General features: G+C 46.6%; 1 protein-coding gene across 6 annotated transcripts in view; it reads left to right on the top strand.

Moving 5' to 3' along the window:
• LOC144099441 (RNA-binding protein Ro60-like) overlaps positions 1 to 21,286 on the top strand; it is a 35,112-nt gene extending 13,826 nt beyond the window's left edge. For 3 of the 6 annotated variants that reach the window (XM_077632738.1, XM_077632740.1, XM_077632736.1), the window contains exons 6-9: positions 8,095 to 8,334; positions 10,454 to 10,623; positions 12,962 to 13,113; positions 13,680 to 21,286. In XM_077632738.1, the coding sequence (XP_077488864.1) occupies positions 8,095 to 8,334; positions 10,454 to 10,623; positions 12,962 to 13,094 (543 nt within the window). In that variant the 3' untranslated portion in view covers positions 13,095 to 13,113; positions 13,680 to 21,286. The remainder of the gene's footprint in view (positions 1 to 8,094; positions 8,335 to 10,453; positions 10,624 to 12,961; positions 13,114 to 13,679) is intronic. The other 3 variants (XM_077632739.1, XM_077632737.1, XR_013307401.1) reach the window with 2 other exon arrangements.
• Positions 21,287 to 21,523: the final 237 nt, after the last annotated feature.

The following is a 21,523-nucleotide window of genomic DNA, read 5'->3' as shown; positions in this document are numbered from 1 at the left end:
GTACAAGAGGACCTGAAATTTTGGACGCATTACAACTGATTGTTCGGACCTCTTTCACACTCACTCACTGCAGCACCTACAGCATAGACCACTTGTAACGCATACCGCAGGAGTCTGGAAAATCCGCATTATAAGCGGTACGGCACTGTAACCAAAACGTAGCTTTTCTATGCATTAGAGTTTTCAGAATGGCCAGCCTACCTTTCAAAGTGCACCTGACAACACATTAGATGCACAAAACTGCAATCACAGGCAACAAAGCAATTTATTTGACCTTTTTGTCGAAGTGTCGTAGTGAATGAAAGAAGCATATTATTTTAGCCTGGCGCTGCGATTGAACTGCGTTGCTAATGACTTCAGCTTCAAAAACAGTGAGGCACTAGAGCGTTTGCCCACTGAGGTTTCTCTGAGTGCAGTAGAGGCGCAGTTTGTTGCAACAGTCGAGCGCGTCTTTGCACAAAACTTCTGCTTCACTTTTACTCACTTCATCGGGCTTATCCTCGAATAGAGGCTCATCGCGACCGTGCACCACTGTTGTGATATATTCATCTCTGGCGGCTACATCACACATAACGCCGTCATGGTCGGCGATGACGATGACGAGGTTATCTCGTGCTGTTCCTTGAGACGCGGAATACAACCGTTCGATGGGTTGAAATCATCATGCCCCAAAATGTTTGCAAGGCACCTGGCCTGGGCTTGCAATATTGAGCCACTCACAGGAACACTCTAGGCCCGGACCTCGCGAAACCGTTCAAACAAAGCGGCGACATCTTCATACATTGGAACCTCGATCAGACGACTTTGAGGGGCCACGCAAAACTGTCGTATAATCCGAGCATCATATAATCGAAAAACGAAGAATATCGGCAGTAGCGTTCAGTCTTGCCCGAAAAATTGGTAGCAACTGCCTGAATAAGCGCATGGCAAGAATCAACACCACTCTAAGGAAGGTAGATCAAATTACAGTTAAAACTCGATTTAACGAAGTTGAGGGGAGCCGTGAATTATTTCGTTAAATCGAGAACTTCGTTAAATTGAATGAGGCATTTCTTGGGCACATAATTCAGTACATTCGATTACAGTAAAACCTCGTTAAAACGTACCCGCTTAAACAGTACTTTCGTTTTAAAAGTAGTAAAGTCAAGTCCCCGACTGAGCACCCATTGAACATAATGCATTTTGCATCCACATAAACCGTACTAGCTTATCGCGGTTGTATCGGTTAGCACGTACCATTTTCACTCTTCGTCGCACTCGCGCGTGACGAATTCACACCGGTAGCACCGACCCAAAGGACGGTTCGGCTAGCGGCGCAACAATCTTCCCTAAATACCGCCGACGGGACGGCAAGCCACACAGCTAATGACAAATTGGCGCCAGAGTTGGTAATCATACAACTAGCGCAATCTTTGGGGGTCCGTATGGTCATCGTCATGACCCCCCGCGCTACTTTCGAGTGGGTAGCGCCAACACCACGACCGGCGCCGCTAGCGCGTATGAAAAGAAACAACAAAAATTCTTACTCGACAAGAAAGGCCCGAGGGGACTACAAATTTATTTTCCGCCAAAGAAGTCGGTGATCTTTGCCTGCATGCGCTTTGTGAGCAACGGCCGCACCAATTTCTCGTAGGTTTGAAGTGCGTCCAGCGCGTCTTCCGTCCCCTCGTGTGCGCCGGCAAAATGTCGCAGCAGATCGTGAGCATCCATCACCTGACCTGGTGTCGGCACGGGAGCTTCGGCACCTGCAGGGTCGTCGGCAGCGTCTTCAGCCGTCACTCCCTCCACGCTTCCTACAAGCCGCAACATATCGGCATCAGTCAAAACTTCCGTTGTGACTGCGTTTGCGTCGGCGTTCACGTAGTCTGAGAAACTTATGCCTGTGGGCACTTCATCCACTGAGCGAAGGTGTTCCCAGGCATCTTCATCCTCGTGCACGGCGCTCGCGCAGTCCGGACCAGCTTCGGCAGTTTCAGGGCCTAGTGTACCGAAACCGGCAGTCCTGAAGCAGTTGACAGTTATCAACGGCCTCAATGCTCTCCAAGCCGCCGCCACCATCTCAACCGCCATAAAAATATCTATTTTCGTCTCGCGCTTCAGCTCCAGGTTGAGGAGAACTCTGTCGACGACTCGACGCTTGTATGCGCACTTCACGCTATTAATTATCCCTTGATCCAAGGGCTGAACCACGGACGTTGCGTTTGGGGGCAAGTAGCGGAGCTCCGCGCTGGTCAGCTCGACCTCTGCAACGTAGTGGGCCGTGCAGTTATCCAGCAACAGGCACACTTTCCTTTTCTGGCGACACATGTCGCTGTCAAATTCCTTCAGCCATGTAGCGAAAATGGCACGCGACATCCACGCCTTTGAATTGGCAACATACTTCACAGGAAGCTTTTTGGTGCCTTTAAAACAGCGCGGCCTCGCACTCTTTCCGATGACAAGCGGGTCTCGTTTGTCGGTGCTGTCCATGTTGACGCACAGCAAAAGAGTCGGCCTTTGTTTGCTGTGTTTGCCGCCGTGGCACGCCTGCCCCTTCAGGGCGAGTGTTTTTTTAGGCAGCATTTGGTAGAATAGACCGCTCTCGTCGGCGTTGTAGACGTCGCTGGGGGCATATTTTCCCAGAATGTCGGGCACGTTTTCAGACTGCCAGTCGCCGACTACAGCCATGCTTACGCTGCTCGCTTCACCGCTAAGCACTTTCCCGACGATGCCGTGTCGTTCTTTGAAGCGCGACAGCCAGCCGGGACTTGCCTTGAACTCGTTGTCGCCCAGCAAGCACGCAAAAGAGCGAGCTTTTTGTTGGAGCAGGTCTCCACTCATGGGAATACTATTCTTCGCCCGCAAATCCATAAACCAGGCGAAGAGGGCCTCTTCCATTTTGCTTTGAGGAGTGGTCTTCAGCGTTTTTTTGCGCGAGAGATTCCCTGACGAAGTGGCGCGGAGGATGTCATCTTTCCCTTTCAATATTGTGGAGAGAGTACTCGCTGGAATGCCATGTGATGCAGCGACGTCACATTTCTTCTGTCCACTTGTCACAGCACGAATTATGTCCGTTTTCTCGTCCAGGGTAAGCCTGTTTGGTTTCTTGCAGGGCTCCATCTGCTAGTCAGGAGGGTTAGCGGCGCGCTTGCTCGCACACACCACGTCCGCGTTCACAATAGCAAGGCTAGACTGATGGAGGCCTAACAAACTGAGCTTGACAAAGACGTGCGTTCAAAGGCACGGGGAAATCCGCACAAGAGCGAACACAGAGCACAACACACAAACACACACAAAAAAAACACGCGAACTGCAACAGCGCCATCTAGGAAATGTGGCACGAAACTTTTTTACTGCTGGCGCCATCTTGTGAGCTCGACTCAAAATTAAAACTCGTTTTGCGCCGCGCAGTTTGAAAAAAGCGACGGGATGAAGATGCTCCGCGCTGTTACCGCTGACTCGCAATCAATAAATTTTGGGGTGCTGTCTACAAAATAGACCAAAAATTAACACTTTTTCACCTTTATTTCTCGAAAAAAGGTTCGTTAAATCGGGACAGATCACGGAATCGGTTTCGTTATTTCGGGTTAGTCAAAGCATTGAACCCTATGGGCGTCTGAGGGGGAATTAGGATACCTTCGTTAAATCGAGATTTTCGTTAAATCGGGTTTCGTTAAATCGAGTTTTGACTGTATTTAAAAAATGTCAACACTCAAGCATTTGTTCGGAGGAAGTGTGAGCAACTTTTTATTCTCACCTTTAAAAGAAATCGGGGATTTTTTTCTGGACATTTGAACAACCGCGATGCATTAGTTATCTCTCGAGAGTTGCAACATCTGACAGCAGGTCGCCGTCTTCATCATGAGCACAAACAAACCGCCGAATATTGTCGACGCTGCGCAACACATCTGCTTAGGTAGGAATAGACACGCTGGCTTCCGTGACGTCGTCTGTGTCCTCCTTGTCGGAGGTGCCTTCAGCGTCAGCTCATACACTGTCGACGATTTCATCCAGCGACACTGCGCTACACAGCGTCATTGTCGTCGACACCAACATAATCCGCAAAGGTTAATGGCAGGTGTAAAGTGCACGCTGTAGAGACACGGTGGAGAGGCAGCTGTAGAGGCACGGTGCGCGGCCGGCGCGGCCTTTCTTTTATGCTGCAGCTACCGCTGTGGTTGACGGGAGCTGCATTTTCGAGTGCTTTTGCTTTCTTTTGGGGAAGATTATTTCGCATTCATTATCAGCCGGCTACAATGTGCCTACGGGACAGCCTGCGTCTGCTTAGAACTTTTTTTTTTTCTGCGCTGTACCAGAGCCATCGTAGGAAGCTGGGTCAGCTTAAAATTGCGTCGTATAATCATCGAGTATTTTAATACATTGTCTCTGTGTGGGAGTTTTGCCAGGACCAAACCGATTCGTCGCAAAATGCGAGTCGTCGCATAGCCAGGGGGCCGTATAATCGAGGTTCACTTTAATTTGACACACGAATCCGCTTCCTTGCAAGTGACGCGGAGTCTTTCTGCATATGTTGTCACAACTTGTCACTGTTCGTCCAAATGGCGGACACAGTAGTGTCGGCGACAATGTGCTTTTTTGCCACCATAGCCTTTTTCAAACTGCTCTCGACGTGCCTCACAATGCTCTGCTTGGTTTTGAGAGCTTGCCGTTTCCTGGCTTTCGGAGGAGCAGACGCCATCGGAACTGAAGACAGCCGAGGCTGGTAGACTTGCTCACGTTGTCAACTTTTCGATACACGCGACGACACGTCTCACTCAGGCATGACAAGACGCTGCCGCACGTGTGCGTGGTACGAGCAGCGCTTGCAGCATCATGCCATGCGCTTGCCACTGCCGCGGCCACCGCTCCAGCATGCTATGATGCTCATCTGGCCATGCCATCAAGGTTTGTCCAATCAGTGTGCCCAACGGAGGCACATTGGAGAGAGAGAGAAAAATGCCTGCTTTTCTATCCTCTCCTGCTTTCACCTTGCCTTGAAACTGACAATGCTTCCCCGCCCCGCCTGTCGCCCCCTTCTTGCGCATTCTGGAAAGCACGATCCCTGTGCCCGCCGGTACCCACGGGCCCGCGCCAGTATGCAGGCCGCCAAGCTTTCCAGAACCCGCACTATACGCGGTCTTTGGTTATGTGCTGCCGCGTATTAAGTGGTATGCCAATACATTGAACTCTGTGGGAGACAAAGCGGTTGTCACAAAAAGCCGCATATAACTCGGTCCCGCATTATAAGCGGTTACGTTGTAAATGGTCTGAGCAATATAGCCAAGCCCCCAAGTAATGTGCACAATGGAACCTCATCAATTCAGACTTCAAGGGGGATTGAAAACTTGATCAAATAAAGCAGAATTCAAGCTAAGAAGGAAGCCTCTTAAATGGGTATTTTCCACTTGTTGGCACACTGTACATGCATACTGTTCTTGGACTTGGTCTGCTGCACTATAACTTGGATACTGGTCACAGTTCACAGAACTCATTTTTCCGAGTTCTTTTGTCCCAGATAAACTAAGAGACAGCAGCAAAGTCCTTGGAAGGCTTACTGCTTCACTGCGACTAAGAGTGCAAGAAAATGAAGTGCTGTTCCAAGCAAAGAGCTCGTACCCGCAACAAAATGCACCGCAACCCCAACTTTTTTGTCGCAGACCATCAAAACTGGTGTTCCTATGTCAGGCAAAATGCCTATTATTATACACAAGCCACCTCAGAGTGCGTACTACAGCATATCGTCAGTTTCAAGGTTGGTTTTCAGCTCTAGTTGCTAGGCCTAAGTACGAAGCCCAAAGCCAACAGAGTGCGCTTGCTTCAGTTTCTGGATCTGCTCAAAGCTACTGACCCCCTTCCTCCATTATATTAGCTTTTAAAGTTGGCACAAAGCGATTTTTTTCGATGAACTTAGATTTTTCGGATGTTTTCACAGTCCCTTAATAGAGAGTCCGCAAAAATGGTGAGCAACTGTAGGTGATGTGAACCCAGCTAGGCCTAGCGACACCCAGCGAGCAGCACACAGCACGTCACTGCAGGGAACGCACAGCTATTGTGAATGCACTGTATTCGCACTCCTAAGTTGCAGACAAGGATATTTGTTGCCATGTTTTATATATAAAATTATTTCACAATCTGCTTCAGCTTTGATATTTCTGGCACAGACTGTACGAGCCTTGTGCGCTGCTAGTATAAGGGTGCCATCACTGGTAATACTGAGCATTTTTTCTGATCTGTGTATTAAAAATATGACAGTGCAAAGTGAGAGTCGTGTAGTCAATTGGGGCATCAGGCAATTCATCTGAACATGGAAAAATGTTCTTGAAAGGCAGTGGTGTAAAACCTGATGAAGACTTTTTCTGCACTGTTTTCTTTGCTGAGAGGTCTCAGCATAAGATGCTGGTCTTTTTATGCATGTTTCTTGTGCTGCCTCAGTTCGTGCTGCAAGAAGCTGTGAAGCCAACAGCAGCCCGTAGAGACTCGGGTAAATGCTAGCCTGAGTTAGCCGTTCTCAAACTCCTGAGCTAACCTCAGCACTGCTTCGAGGTCGGATGGGTTTCACTGCGCGTATATATCAAGAGGAGATCAGAGTGCTTGGGGAAGCTCATGCTGTGTCCAGTTGGCAGTTGATATGTACTATAAGGTTTCCAGCAAGTTCATTAAATGAGCATTTGTAAGGAGGCGTGCTGTCACTGTTTTTGCTGATCTCTGTATGAGCCATCTTCACCTTGTAAAAACTAGCGCACGGTTGAGATGTGATTCTGCCAACAGATGTTAGAGACAGAATATATAGTCATGACTCATAACCGTGCAGGTTGGCATCCTTTTCTGCAGAACAAAAACTTTTTTTCAGTCATTGGTACCACGCACATCGAATGAGTGGAATCACCTTCCTTCTTCGACGGCCACCATCACCGATCATCAATTATTCAAGAACGTTCAGGCTAACATTGTATAACTAGGATACATTTTATGTTGTGTTATCTTTATTTTCTCCTGAACGCCTCAGCTAACAATGTATATGTAGGAGTCATGTTTGTACGTTGTCTGTTTCATTAACTCCAGTTTGTTAAATTGATTTCACCCTTTTTTTGTAACCACTCCCCTCTATAATGCTGTGGTGGCCCTGAGGGTATAATAAATAAATAAATAAATAAATAAATAAATAAATAAATAAATAAATAAATAAATAAATAAATAAATAAATGAATAAATAAATAAATAAATAAATACGGCTGTGTCATGGGCATGTGAATGACCACAGGAGCACTGGATGCAAGCATCACAGCATTGGGATGAGATTTTATAGTGTTTCAAATCTCTCTTCACTGAACTTGAGAATGTCCACCAAATCAGGCTGATAAGTTTATAGATTGACTGATCAATTGATCAGTCAGTCAATCAATTTCTGAAGTTTATGTTATACAATTTTAAATGTACAGTTGAACTCCAGAACTCATGAAGGCCTTTGTTTGCATCTACACTTGAAATCTGCCCAGAATGCCAAAATATATTTTACTGTTCCAAAAATTTAGTCGTGTCAGGCTTTAGTCATTTCTGGATTAGGTATGTGTAAAAGTACATCCAGTGTGTTCAGAGGCATCCCTCGATGTGTAGATTTGTAAGAATGGTGTAATTCTTGACATCCACCCAAATGTAGCCAGCAGGTACAAAGGAAAGCTGCAAAGGTTTTCCAAAAACTTCGTAGTTAAAGAAAATTTAGTCCTGATCTGAGGATCGAACCTGGGACCACTGCCTATCTAGGACTATTGCCATACCGACTGCGCTAACTAGGATGGCTAGCAAGTGGTAAGATGAGACTGAATTGATCAACAACTCAGAGCTGGAAAAATGTTTGTACATGTGATTAGGGGAATCCTTTAAGGTGGAGTAAATTTGTAATAAGGGAGTAATTAGTCATTAGCATCCGCCCAAAGATTTGATCCCAGTCCAGGACAAATTTTTAGCTTTCGTTTGTAGCCACATGCGTGGCTGCACTTGGGTGGATGCGAATAAGTTATTGCTCCCTTGCATAAAAGTACGTTTGTACTTTTTGCAATTTCTCGCACACATGTGGATGTGTGATAGCAAGTTCACGTCTATTGCATGCACACACAGGCGGTGCCAGCAACAGGCAAACGCTTCCTGGTGGCGGTGGATGTGCGGGGCCCCATGGCCCATGGGCGTGTCCGGGGTCTGGACGGGGTGACGCCGGCTGAGGCATCGGCACTGCTGCTCCAGGCGCTGGTGCGTACGGGGGACGCGGTCACTGCACTGGCCTTCGCAGCACGTGGCCTTGTCCAACTCGAGGTGGACGCTCGGATGAGCCTGGCCGACATCAGTCGCCGCATGCGTGAGGTGGGTTGCTGTGGCAGCCTGTCGCATCCAGGATGCCTATCCTGCTTTAAGCGTTTTTTCACTTTGCTGCTCACCAATCCTGTTAAAAAAAATATCTTCGCAAATATACTCTGTATGACCAATTAGGCTGTGCTGGCCAAATGAAAGCCAGTGAGTTTGTTTTGAAACATGAAACACTCACTGTCAATTTCATAATGGCATGTTCAGGACAATTCAGGAAGCATCGTGATGGTCACACAACTGTAGCATGCTTTTGACAAGTGAAGAAACGCGGCTCTTGGAGTACCATGCAACTCTGCACCAGTTACACACTAATATGATGTGATACCTGGGGAACAGGTGCTTACATGGACCCTGAAATGATTTCAATGGCTTATTTGAGCAACTGATCTGTAGAGGTTGTCTTTGTGGGTATTCGAACCAAATTTGAAAGCTCTGCGTGGACCTATAATTTAGAACTGATTTTAAAAAATCGCTGCTCGCAGTACTCACAACCGATTAGGGCGACACACCTCACCGCGTGTCCCCTACCCCGATGATGTCAGTGTGCAGAAGGGCCAGCCTTAGCTCACCCCCATCAATCAAAGAATATCAAAGATATTCGATTCGTATTTGAAATTTCGAATATTTGCGTACCCCTAGTTAATGCCCATATAGTATGCAGAATTGGTCATTTCCTCCATTCATAGATCCCTGGGAGTCTTCCTACCATTCCTGGCACAGTGGTGCAGCAGTCAAGTTAAGACACGCCACTGCTCTTCTAGACTTGCACTGTTTGGGTTAGGGTGTGACCCTGGTTGCTCTTCCCGACCAACCTTTTACGATTGAATGAGCTGCCGGCTGACACGGTGGGCAGGTTTCCCACCACCCAGTGGGCAGGTGAGCAGCCTGCCAGAAAGCCAGCTTCAGACAGACGGTCAGTCCCGCTGCGATGACTCAGTGGTTAGGGCGCTCGGCTACTGATCCGGAGTTCCCGGGCTCAAACCTGACCGCGGCGGCAGCGTTTTGATGGAGGCAAATGCTAAGGCGCCCGTGTACTGTGCGATGCCAGTGCACGTTAAAGATCCCCAGGTGGTCAAAATAATTCCCGAGGAGCACCTCTTTCTTCCTTTCTTCTTTCACTCCCTCCTGTATCCTTTCCCTTATGGCGCGGTTCAGGTGTGGGGGGTTATGTGGACAGATACTGCGCCATATCCTTTCCCCAAAAACCAATTTCAATTTCAGACAGACAGATGGACAAACAAACACACACTCTTGGCTAAATGCGGGGAATGGCCGCTATAAGTTCTAGTGCACTAAAAAAAATTGTAGCCATTAGTACTGATGACATTAGTGCATGGCTCATTGTTTTGTGAAATGTTTTTGGCTGCGCCTGCTAGTTGGCATAATAAAGCCCCCTAGTTGCAAGATGAACGGTGCTCAGTTTACCTGAAATGAAGAAAGAAATGCTAGCTTGAGCACACACTCTGAGGAAAAGCTGCGTGTTTGCAAAGCAAGCAGTTGTGTACAAAGCACCATGAAGGGTTAAAACTCGCTAATTATTATTTTGTAATCATGCCATGATTACATCTGCAAGAAGTATCGCAGGCATGTTCCCTTTGAAGAAATTCAGTCATTTGTCTGAATACCCTGCACTTTTTGCAGGCAAATGATATGTGAAATCACCTCCAGTGTGGAACACCATTGCTGTCCTGCATCATTATCCATCACTCTTAACAAGCCGCCACGGTGACTTAGTGGTTATGGCGCTTGGCTGCTGACCCCAAAGACGCGGCTTCGATCCCGGCTGCGGTGGTCGAATTTCGCCTCCTGGTCGAATTTCGATGGAGGCGAAACTTTCGATGGAGGTGAAATTCAAGAGGCCCGTGCAATGACATCGCACAGTGCACGTTACAGAACCCTAGGTGGTCGAAATTTCCGGAGCCCTTCACTACGGCGTCCCTCATAGCCTGAGTCGCTTTGGGACGTTAAACCCACATAAACCAAACCAAACCAAACCATCACTCACAACACTTGTAGCGTTCCTGCGCCATTTTTATGCCTTTCAATACAAGATAGGATATACCTGCAGGCTCATGGGGCATAACTGACTGTGTTTGCTTCGGGGCATGCGGTGCAGACCCCCATGGGTCCAGTGGATGTGTCGCTTCCCCTGCGGTGGGCCAAGGAACAGGGGCGCTCCTTTGACTTAGTGCTGGTGTGCACCGACAACCAGACCCAGAGCTTTGCCGTCCACCCGGCCCAGGCCCTGCGGGAATACCGGGAGGCATGCAGCCTGCCTGGCACCAGGTGAGAATAACCGCCATTCTGTGACAGCTTGCAAAATCAGGCCAGCTTGTGCATAAATGACTGGAAAGAGGGATTGAAAACACTGAGGCCGGGATGCGGTCCATCATTGCTGGCTAGGGAAAAAGGAAACCTTTCCTGCTGTCAAGCAGTCATCTTGTGGAGGTAAACATTGTTAGTTATAAGTCTGCTGGACTGTGTAATGCAGGTGAGCCCATTTATAACAGCCCCACTTATTACGAATGCTCACTTAATATGAAAGACGAGGACATGATGGTCGCAATGCGCATTAGAGCTAAGGCACTGAATCTCAGATAGTCTGTGGACACAGGACCCGGTTACAGTGAACACAGAGGCGCCACACACTTGCATGTGGGGGCATGCTGAGTGGCTGCAATCCTCATCGGGCACATATATAAGCATCCGAAATCTTGATGGCTTACACCAGCTATTATAGCAAAAGCCCAAGCAGGCTTACTACCAGCCAACTGCCGCGATGGCTCAGTGGTTATGGCGTTTGGCTGATCAGCACAAAGATGAGGGATTGAATCCTGATGACGGTGGACACATGTCGATGGAGGCCAAATGTGCGAAGGGCAATGAAAGATGAAATGGGACACTTAACTCCACATACCACAACAGGACCATGCCATCATGGGTCATCAAAATCTTGGTTGCTTTGCTTGCAGCATGCACACTTTGTGCTTGCACATCTCCTTTCATGTTTGTGGTGATAATGATGAATTGTACTGGCACAAATACAGTGTTTGCCAAAGAGTGCCAAGGCATGAGGTGTTTTTTCACATGGTGGGATCAAAGACCCATTTTCCAGGCATTTCACCTGAGGAAAGCCAAGTACCAGGCCAGGGGAAAGCTTGTACCCATTGTATCACTGGTGGACACCTCCTTTCATGTTCAGATGACTGGCATACTCATCGCTGAAACCTGCCCTTGGGCTCACTGTTGTACCAACGAGACCAGTATAGTGGGTGTTGCATCTCGTATAAGCACAAGCTCTCTTATTTCTGCAAGGCAGCAAAAACTGCCCATATATACAGCTAAAACTCGTTAATTCGAACTCGAACCGGACCGGAAAATTGTTCGAATTAAGCGAAGTTCGAATTATCAAATGGGCGCCAGAATGAGTGATTATAGCGCCCCACCGCACAAACAGAACTCGAGGCAATCACATCTAGACCCGTTATCGCGAGCTAGGCGCTACTACACGTTTGTGGCGGGCATATTCTAAGAATTAAATTCATCCGGTCTTTGTGACGAATCAAATAAATTGATCAGCTAGTTATGCACCAGAAACAACTACTGGAATGCATTTGCGTGAGCAGCGAGATTTAGTGCATTGCGCTATTTATGCTCCAAAAACACTTATATTTACGGGGAAGGGTTGTCAAAATCAAAAGTAACCGGTGAAGTGCATTTGCTTGCGTTTCTCCTGCCGAGACTATCAGCATCATCTGCAGCTTGCCCAAAGCTCCTGCGCGACGTCAGAGTTCCATTGACAGAGAAGTGGCGTGCTGCAACTTTGAGCACCGACGTTACTTCATGTGCACTTGGCCGTGGCATAGTCTCGTCGCCGCCACCGAACTCATCACTGTAGGCTGTTCTCACCGCACGTGAGCTCTGGGAGCATGCAGCCTCAATTATATTGGCGTCACTCAAGGGCTCCAATGTTTCCATGCCGATGTCCACACAGCTCGCGCTCGTTGCACCAACAAAAGCCGTCATCGCCCGAACCGCCATACTACGTTTACACCACGTGATCGCGACCTAGTGACCACGGCACAACGAAAACCTGCAACGGCTTCGCCGAAGCATCAGCGGCGCGGGCGAGTGCTCCGGCAGCGAAAACCTGCTACGGCATGCACCGGAACACGGGCTCCGTGAGCCTCGTGCACTCGGCTTTTTTTTCTTTTTCATTGTTTTACATCTCTGGTAAATTTGGAGCCTGTTTTACTCGCTATGGGTCAACTTATATCTGCGAGGAGCGGTGTCAGCCAGTGGCTCCTAGTTCGAATTAACCGTAGCGGATGCCGACTTGTATAAATTATCGGGAGTTTTCTCCATTGAAATACGTAGGGCTCTGCCGGGACCTGGGCGTCAGTTCGAATTAACCGATTTCGAATTAACGAGCTTTTACTGTAATGGGTTCTATTTTGCCAGCAGTGCTGCAGTAGCCTCTGCCACACAGCCCAAATCACAACTCCAGTTGTGTGCTAAGTGGTCTGATCTCCTCTGACAAAGGCTGTCCTAACTAAACACCCAGTCCAGCCTGCAAGCTTTTGCTGGTACTGCAGCCCTTTCCACCGGTGCTTTGGCCATGCAGGTTTGCAGTGTGCGCCATGTGCAGCCAGGGCTTCTCCTTGGCGCCTCCTGATGAGCTGGGCATGCTGGACGTGGCGGGCTGTGACGGTCACACCCTACAGCTGCTGCAGGATTTTTCCAGCGGTCGGTTCTGAGGGCCCCTTGCCTCAAACTGTGAGTCCTGCCGCAGCTCTTTTTTGTGAGTTTTCTCCCCTGCCTTCTAACAAGGGACCATTGCCTTGTAGTGTGTGGTTTTGAGTGAAGGAAGCAGAGCAATGATGAGGTCCTACTTTGAGTTCCCCCAAGTTTCCGCCATAGCTATGCCAAGCTTCGAACTGGGAGAGGAGGCGATGCGTCGGCGAACAGCATGGTGGTGAGGATGCGATTGTGGCAGCTAGTGGAGGGGCAGGCAGGTGCTTGCATGCACCTCTGCCGGTAGATTGGAAGCACTTCTTTATGCAGCATTGACATTTAAAGAGTCCATTGCCAGTGTTTTGCACCTAGCTGGCCCACTCTGCAGTTGTAATATATATGACACTGAGTGATTGGAGTCTCTCATGAGCACGGATGTGGCCACAGTTAGCAAGCGATGGCGCCACATTCAGGGTTGGAGGGAACACTCCCACATATCCTTTTGAAGTGTCCATTATGACAAGCTCAGTCATGACTGAAGACAGCAAACTCTTGCGATGCAATCGTGAGCATCTACTGCCAACTAGAGAATCTTTCCGCCTACGCAGTCCCCACCAGGACGACGAAGACTATTTTTAAGAATGCGCTGCCCCTACGTGCACGCAACACGACCCGGATGCGGTGCAAAATCAAGACTGCATAGCGAGTACTATGCCGATGCGTCTGCAGCAGGCGGTAGCTCCAAGAAGGACTACAAGACAACGTCGGCCACCTCGACACTTAATGTATGACGAGAACTTCGAACAAGTACTGTGACTTTTATTCAGTGCACTGATCTTTGATGTAGTTTTGATGCCCAAATCTGTTTTGATTTCACTCTTTTCTGTTTTCCAAAGCTAAAAAGCTATCCTTGTCATGCAAATTTTTTTTTTTTGTTTACAAGGGGGGATGTATCGTAATCTGTATCACTATCAGCGCTGCGTGTGGCGCGCACTGTGTTCGTGGCAAGATATGCCCCCATGTGGAAAGGGCGTCCCCCTCCTCTGCATATATGGTATAAAACCAGTGCTGAATAAACGCTGAGCCCACTTTGGCCAGCAAGTGACACATGATGTGTCGTTGACTGTTTTGCTCGATACACTTATAACGAATTTTTTCGCTGTCCCGCTGACTTCGTTATAATGAGGGATTACTGTATTAGGTTTGTTTCCTACGTAATGGCTGGCTAGTTGGTTGTTCATACTTAAGACTACAACGCAGTAGCAACGTGCAGTTGTTAGTTAGCGCCTGTGGTTACGTCCCTTTTTTGTCCTCTCTGTGTTGCTACTTCGCTGTAGCCCTAAGTAGGTTTGTTTCCACGTACTAGCAAAGTTCTAAGTCAAAATACCGTGTAGTATTCAAGTAAAATAAAGCTATGTTCTCGGTGTGATGTCTTGCAAGAAACCATCAAAAACATTGAAGGCACTAAGAACAGATTCCTCGTTAATCATGGTGGATCAAACCTACACACTTGTTGCGTTGTGTGCTTAGTAAATATCTTTACTGGCATTAGCCCTCTAGGATTCAACGCCTTTGAGCTTTTTGAATATCAAAAACATTTTTTTCTTCCACAGAATTTTGAACAAAGCAGCTATCCGTGCCTGGTTCCTGATGCCCTTGGGGCAACATGTGGAGCGGCATCCTGCTTGGCAGGCACATCCACAGCCCTTTTTAGAGGTGCGATTCTGGGTCTGTTTGCCCCTATACCCTCACATCCAAAGTGACACCCAAAGCACAGACTGTGTATTGCGGAGAAAGCACATACACTATGTTTACTCGGTTTCGTCATCCCTCACACATCCATTCTGTTTGCATTCCGCATGATACCGGTGTCAACACATGTTCTCGAGGCAAAGAAACGGAGCACTAGGAGGATGGAGGGAAAGTGTAAATGAGGAAGCGATAGTGCAGTTGTGCCTTTTTTTGGAACCCTCTTTGTTAATGTGTGTGTGTGGGTGTCTTTCAAGTGCTATGCTCATTTCAAGAAGAGAGAAAAGCCGCGTGCCTCTTGATCAACTGCAGTTATTAGCTTAGGCAATGGCAAGTGTAATTAACCTGCTAAAAAAAATGCAAGCAAGGCTGGACGTTAAAATCGGTGCAGCCACAAAATGGGCTTAGCTTGGGTTAACAGCTATTGCCAGCTGTAACAGCAGAGCTCAAGGGCTGTGGAGGCACTGTATATGTGTCGACAAGGAACAAGCAAAAGGTAGAGACAAAAAGGGTTCCTATATTTTTTCCTAAGGTAGAGCAAAGCTGCTGCCTGCAGGTCTGAGAACTGTACTGCTTTGTCTTGAAAACTAAGATGCTAATGCACACACAGTGTTTCCCTACTTGGAGTGTTGCATTCCTTAGCTTGTCTGGAATAATCCCATGACGCTGATTTTGGCACTGTAAACCATAAAGCTAAACTAATGAGAACTAATCCCAGCCCTGTGTTGTGCATGTTTTACACAGGCAGAGTCAAGTGCTGTTCAAGTGAACAGTGAGCTTATCAGCTTTATTATTGAATTCAGTGACTGGCAGCTTGTACACCCTTTTTTGTGCAACTGAACTCAAAAACTTTTTGACATGACCATGCCATGTGCAGCCCATTGATGACTGAAAATGTATTTCGCATTGCTAGTTACCATATTTACTCGTGTAGTTTGTGCACACCGAACCCGGGTTTAAAAAAAAACTTACTCGCATATTTACACTCCCTGCTGCGCCAGACCCAAGGCAGCTTTGAGAAGGTTGGCGCGGCCGCATCACCCAATGCGGCTTTGAAAGGTTTGAGTGGCCAGAGGATGAACTGGGTGCTGTTTACCCGGCTTGATCACGCTAGTGGTCACTTTTCCGGATGAACACTTCGAGAGCAAATTTCCGGTAACCTCCAGCACACGCCAGAATCCGAAACTACCGAACTGTTTGCTGTTCGGTTTGTTGCTAGTCAGCTGGGCCACATGCGAGGCCGCTGTTTTATTGTACCCTGTTATCTCCACTTTCCCCTAATTGCTGGCTTTGTGATTGTATTCTTGCGTGTTTATTGCTTTGAGCTGTGCACGTGCTGTCATGCCATCCCTCGGGGAACTGCATAACTTGGGGCAGGGCAGGATGGGTTATGCATCTTATATTTGCAGAAATATTTTTTTTTTTGGCCAGTGCACAACAAGATAGCAGTCAGACAGCGGAAAATCGGATAATGACCCCACCCCAAAGCGTGGCAGAGGGGACTTCTGTCAGCGCCCTCCAACACTTATTAGAAAAGCAGGGTAAGCTGCCCCCCCCCCCCCCCCCCCCCCCCCCCCCCCCCCCCCCCATCTTCCTATGTGTAGCGTTTTTTGGGCCAAGAGCACACCTCAGTTGTAACTTTTAATTTTGAACCTAGCAGCAGTGTGGCGCCTGGACAGGGTACAGAGTTGCCATGAAATAGCCTCCTGCCACCCGCCAAATCTGATAGTGAATAGGGTCGATAGGCGGCAGTATACAGTATGTATTGCAGGTTATGACCTTTGTAGAGTTAATTAAGACATGTTCACAAAATCTGCGCATAATTTGCACAACACCTTTTTGAAGCCTTAATTTAAAGAAAAAAGTGCGTAAATTACACGAGTCAGTGCAGTATATCTTGGAACCCTCATTTCAAATACTGTTCTGCTATTCTGCAATTTGCGCCCAGGTCTGGCACTCTGCATATGCTGAAGGTGAACACCGTATACAGCCAAAACAATCCACTTGAGGCATGTTTGGCTTCAGTGCTCAGACACTATTTCTCTGATACCAATAGTACAGTAATTGGTTTCAGTGAGAAATGCAGATTAGTGTCTGTTATGGTTAGTATCATCGCCTCATGACAGACACGAATCGGCATTTTCATGTGTGCACTAGACTGGACAGTGTGATGTTTCTTGCAATCTGAAAGCACATGGCTTGGGAAATGTCACTCAGTCAGCCAATGCAGCATGACCATTGCCGGCCACCTCGTGAGTCAACCAGTCCAGCTGAGACCAGCAGTGTCAGTTGAACCTGCTGGCTGCTGTTGAGTTCTGCATGGCAGCCAGTGCTGCTGTGTAACACTGGCCAGCTGTATTGGAAGTCAGCAGCTGTTGGCTATGCCGTTGCAGTGGCACAGTGGTTATGGCACTCGGCTGCTGACCGGAAAGACGCGGGTTTGATCAGAGTCACTGTGGTCGAATTTCGATGGAGCCAAAGTTCTAGAGGCCTTTTTACTGTGCAATGTCAATGCACATTAAAGAACCCTAGGGGGTCGAAATTTCCGGAGACGTTCACTATGGCGTCCCTCATAGCCAGAGTCGCTTTGGGACATTAAACCTCCTTAAATCAAATTAAATCAAAAGCTGTTGGCTATGCAGCCATTGAAACTGCCTGTGTAACAGACGTTTTGGACCTGCAGCGCACCTTTATCGCAGAGCAGCTATCATTGAGGCAGCAGCGGTCATGGAATTCGTCTTGCTTCTGGTGTCTTGGTTCTTGGGCCAGTTATTAGATTTGCCAGTGAATAGGAATTCGCTTCAGGTGTACAACACTCCTCCAATAGTTTTTGCAGATATACACTACAATCAGGATTGAACAAAATCTGTGGTTTGATGCATTTTCTTTTTCTTTCGTCATCTTGAATACATCATAAGTCCTGCATTTCTTGCACAGTTGAGTGAAGTTATTTTTATGGATTTAATTAAATCCTCATGAATCACGGACATGTTCTGGGAGCCTTTACGACAAGCTGAAGAATAGAAAGGCAGGCTATGAAAGGCTTGTCATTTGCATGCGTCCCATTGCTACAGGTGCCCTATCATGTACAAACAGTGTAAACGGAGCAGCCAGTGAAAGCCTGGAAGTCGGGTGTGCTGTACCACCACCACATCATTGCGATCATGCTGGAGCAAAATTAGCACTGGGCACTCTTTTGATTATCAGGATTATGAGCATGAGCTTCACACTTTCACCGTATGAAGGGGTTAAGCACAGGTGCCAGCATTGCTTATTTCAGACACAGCCAGTGTGATAACGTGCACGCTGACATTGGAGTGATCTATGTTTCAAAAACTCCAGAGTGTTGTAAAGAAAGTGGCAGCCCAATTTGACAGCCGATGGCGATGGCTTGCATGGCGCCATCTGTGAGCAGCTTTGAGTACTTTAGGCATCGGCTTCACTGCAGCTTTGCTCTTGACCTAACGCTTGTATGTGTTATGCAAGGCATTAGGCGCATGACACACAATATGACAGCCGATGCCCTCGAGTGTGCAATTATCGCTTCCATTGCTCGTGAGAATTTTTTTAGTAAGTGCTCACAGAGAAGAAAAATGATCCACCATTAGTGCTTTCAGAGCCTCCGAGGTCACCTGGAGGGCTGGAAAACAAAAACCTCAACTGAACGAACCTCGCTAGCTAATGAAGTTTTGACCTGTATTTAATGACTGCCGTCAGCATTGAGTGTATTAAAAATGCGCCCATTAATTCAAACTTTGTATAACTTGAACAAACACTGCTCTGTTTCCTTGGAGTTGAAGTTATCAAGAGTCGACTTTTTTTTTTTTTTTCTTTAAGGCTTTACTGCATTTCAGTTGTTTGACATGCACAGCAGTTCAAAGCATCCAAGTTCAGATAGAGCAACCTCATACGTATGATTTTTTTGACCATGAACAAGGGGTTGCATGTCATTCAGTACTTCTAGTGCCGCCTAACAGCGCCGAATGAAAAGCCTAATGCCGCAAAATACAAAAATAAGTGCTGATTAGTGCTGGAAGTTTAAGGTAACTCAGACAGGGGGATTACAGTGTGTAATTTTTGCACTCTTTGAGATGCTTTAGTTACCCCCTGTGGCCACTAATAACAGAACCAAAACCTGTTAGTAGTAAATAGATTGCAACTTTGTTTTTGTTTTTTGCAAATAGCACTGGGTATTTTGACAATATTGAATGTCACGCAGTCACACGCCCTTGGGCAAATATTAGAATTACAGTTCAGGCAGGGGGTAGGAGGGGCAGTTTTATATTTGCCATGCCGTATTGTAACTTTTTTTCACAGGAAAAAAAAATGTGACTGTCACAATGGTTGTTTAGTATAAAATTTCTCGCTCAAAGAGATGGTTGGCTCCTTCTTAGATCCACCCTTTGCTCTCAGTCATAAGAAAGATTGTGACAGAGCTTATAAAAGCAACACAACAGAAGACATGTCTCAAGCTGGAAGCTTCATAAAGAAACCTTATTTACCACCATGTTAAGCACACCAGGCGTCATGCATGCCGAGACAGCTATAACAGCTGCATTGTAGTGTGGCACTTGCAATCTAGACCGGTCCATCTTATGTGCCGTCCAAAAGTCATGGCATGGCTTTGCACTATCCCGGAAATGTGCTATGCCATTAAAGCCATTGCAGGCCCCCTTTAATCACATACTTGCTCATTTTTTGCTCTCTTTTTAGTATTCGATTATCTATGCTTATTTTTGTGAGCCTCTTTGAAATGTCTAGGGGGTGTTTGTTGCATGATAATAATATATATTACCCACTGCTTTTTTTTCTTTCACTGTTGGTGTTTGCTTTTGCAACCTAGAACAGGCTTTTGTTATCCTAGGAATGCACTCGGTATGCAAATTTATACATATATTTATGTGGTAGATGACCTATCTTTTGCTCTTGAGTGCGCTATTTATTATGCCATTAGTGCATTGGGCATGTTACCTTTTTTTCATGCTCCGATAGCTATTGCATGGTGTGTCTTATTTATACATATATGTTCTATTTTTTTGGTGTGCTTGTTGGTGGTGCTTACAGCAGGCCCCCAGCACATCGTATCCACCTTGTTGTGTTTTACCTGGTCTATGAAATTATTATAGCTTAACAACCTTTTTTTTTTTGTTAATGGGTCTTGTTTTACTGATTTCTGAAACAGGAATGGTATTGGAACAGCTTGAAGACAAACCACATGCCTGTTGAGCACATTATATTTACTTTTTTTATCTGCATTTTTCTTTTTTAAAGGCAGATTGATCATGGTGTTCAAGTGCTTGTGTGCAGCAAGCATAAACAGTAGTAAAGCTTGTTTATTTGGTTTATCTTGCTGTTTTGTAATGCCCCTGTCACATGTGCAGTCTCAGTGCTCATTGATGAAAGTGGCTGCCATGTTTCCTGCAGTTCATGTGTTTCATGAGTTTTAGTGTCCATTGAGGAATGTAACGTGAAATATGTATGATAGATGGCACCAGACATGGCAGACTGGTTTACAAAAGCACTTGCACTGAAGGAGTAATGAACTAAAGGACATGTGTTATAGTGTGTGCTATATTTCGCTCAAAGTTGTGTAAAAGAGCTCTCTGAACACAGTGAAACCTCTACAATTCTCGTATAATTCGCAGAACTTCCATGCCTCTTCATATTTTGTAATGTAAATTTTACCAGGCAGTTCGAGCCAGCAGCTTGCAACAGTCAGAGGCTGCTGTCAAGGTGACTTGAGATTGCAGTGGTCATTCATGAATCGCTTATAAGTCAATACCAATTGAGTTCTTTGGTCATTGAAAATTATCGTGTTCAGTATTTATTTATTTATTTTATATACCTTCAAGTCCAATGGTATTGTACAGGGGGAAAAATCGAAAGGGTAGTGGCCGGTCCCCACTGGGCTCAGTGTGCATTGAAATAGCCTTTTGTGACACGGGTATAAATTGATCCCAACAGGGAAGATGTTATACTATGTTAGTGGCTTTACTGTTTAATGGGACTGTTTAGCGTGCTTGTGTGCAAGAAGAAACGTTGCAAATTTTTGAAGAGAGAGATACTGCCGAGCACACCGCAGCTGCACATTTTATTATAAATTTCAACTTTCATTGCTTCCTGGTTTATGTGGCACTCATGTTTTCATATAACTTTTATCCTTTTATGTTATATGAATGTCTTTAAAAAGCATTGGGTGCTTGTTATTCTTTGCACGACTAGAGTTGTCGATTTGCGGTCTCTTCTGTGTTCTGAAATTGTGGCTTTATTCCTGTTCAGGGTAACCTCAGACATGTTGCGTAGGTGTGAATAGGCATATTGTACCGGAGCAGAAATGGAAAATTTCGGGTATCTTTCTGTGCTATCTATGTCTGCATTTCAGTGCATGCAGATCTCCTGTAAGGAGGTGCAGATGCTGAGCAAACACCATCCAGCATATGTCTGGGACCAGAGTCGTTGTTTTTTTCCCATTCATATATCTTTATGTCCTTACAGTGGAGTGGCCTACAGGGGTGATGATGCACCACTGTGGCAGCGACTCCGAGCAGTGCAATAGTAGCCTATTGCGGGTGGTTCAAAGCGTTTACCAGTGGCGAGGGTCTCAAACTTGCCTGCCTATGGTCTGGAGGCTCAACAACATGAAGTGGTTGAGGCAGCCATGTGAAATAATGATTTTGCTGGGTTAATTTATTGATTTTTGGCT

Source organism: Amblyomma americanum, chromosome 7, assembly GCF_052857255.1.
Source record: "Amblyomma americanum isolate KBUSLIRL-KWMA chromosome 7, ASM5285725v1, whole genome shotgun sequence".
Classification (NCBI taxonomy): domain Eukaryota; kingdom Metazoa; phylum Arthropoda; class Arachnida; order Ixodida; family Ixodidae; genus Amblyomma; species Amblyomma americanum.
Note: the sequence above shows the minus strand (reverse complement) of the source record. Positions and strands in the feature narration are given on the sequence as shown.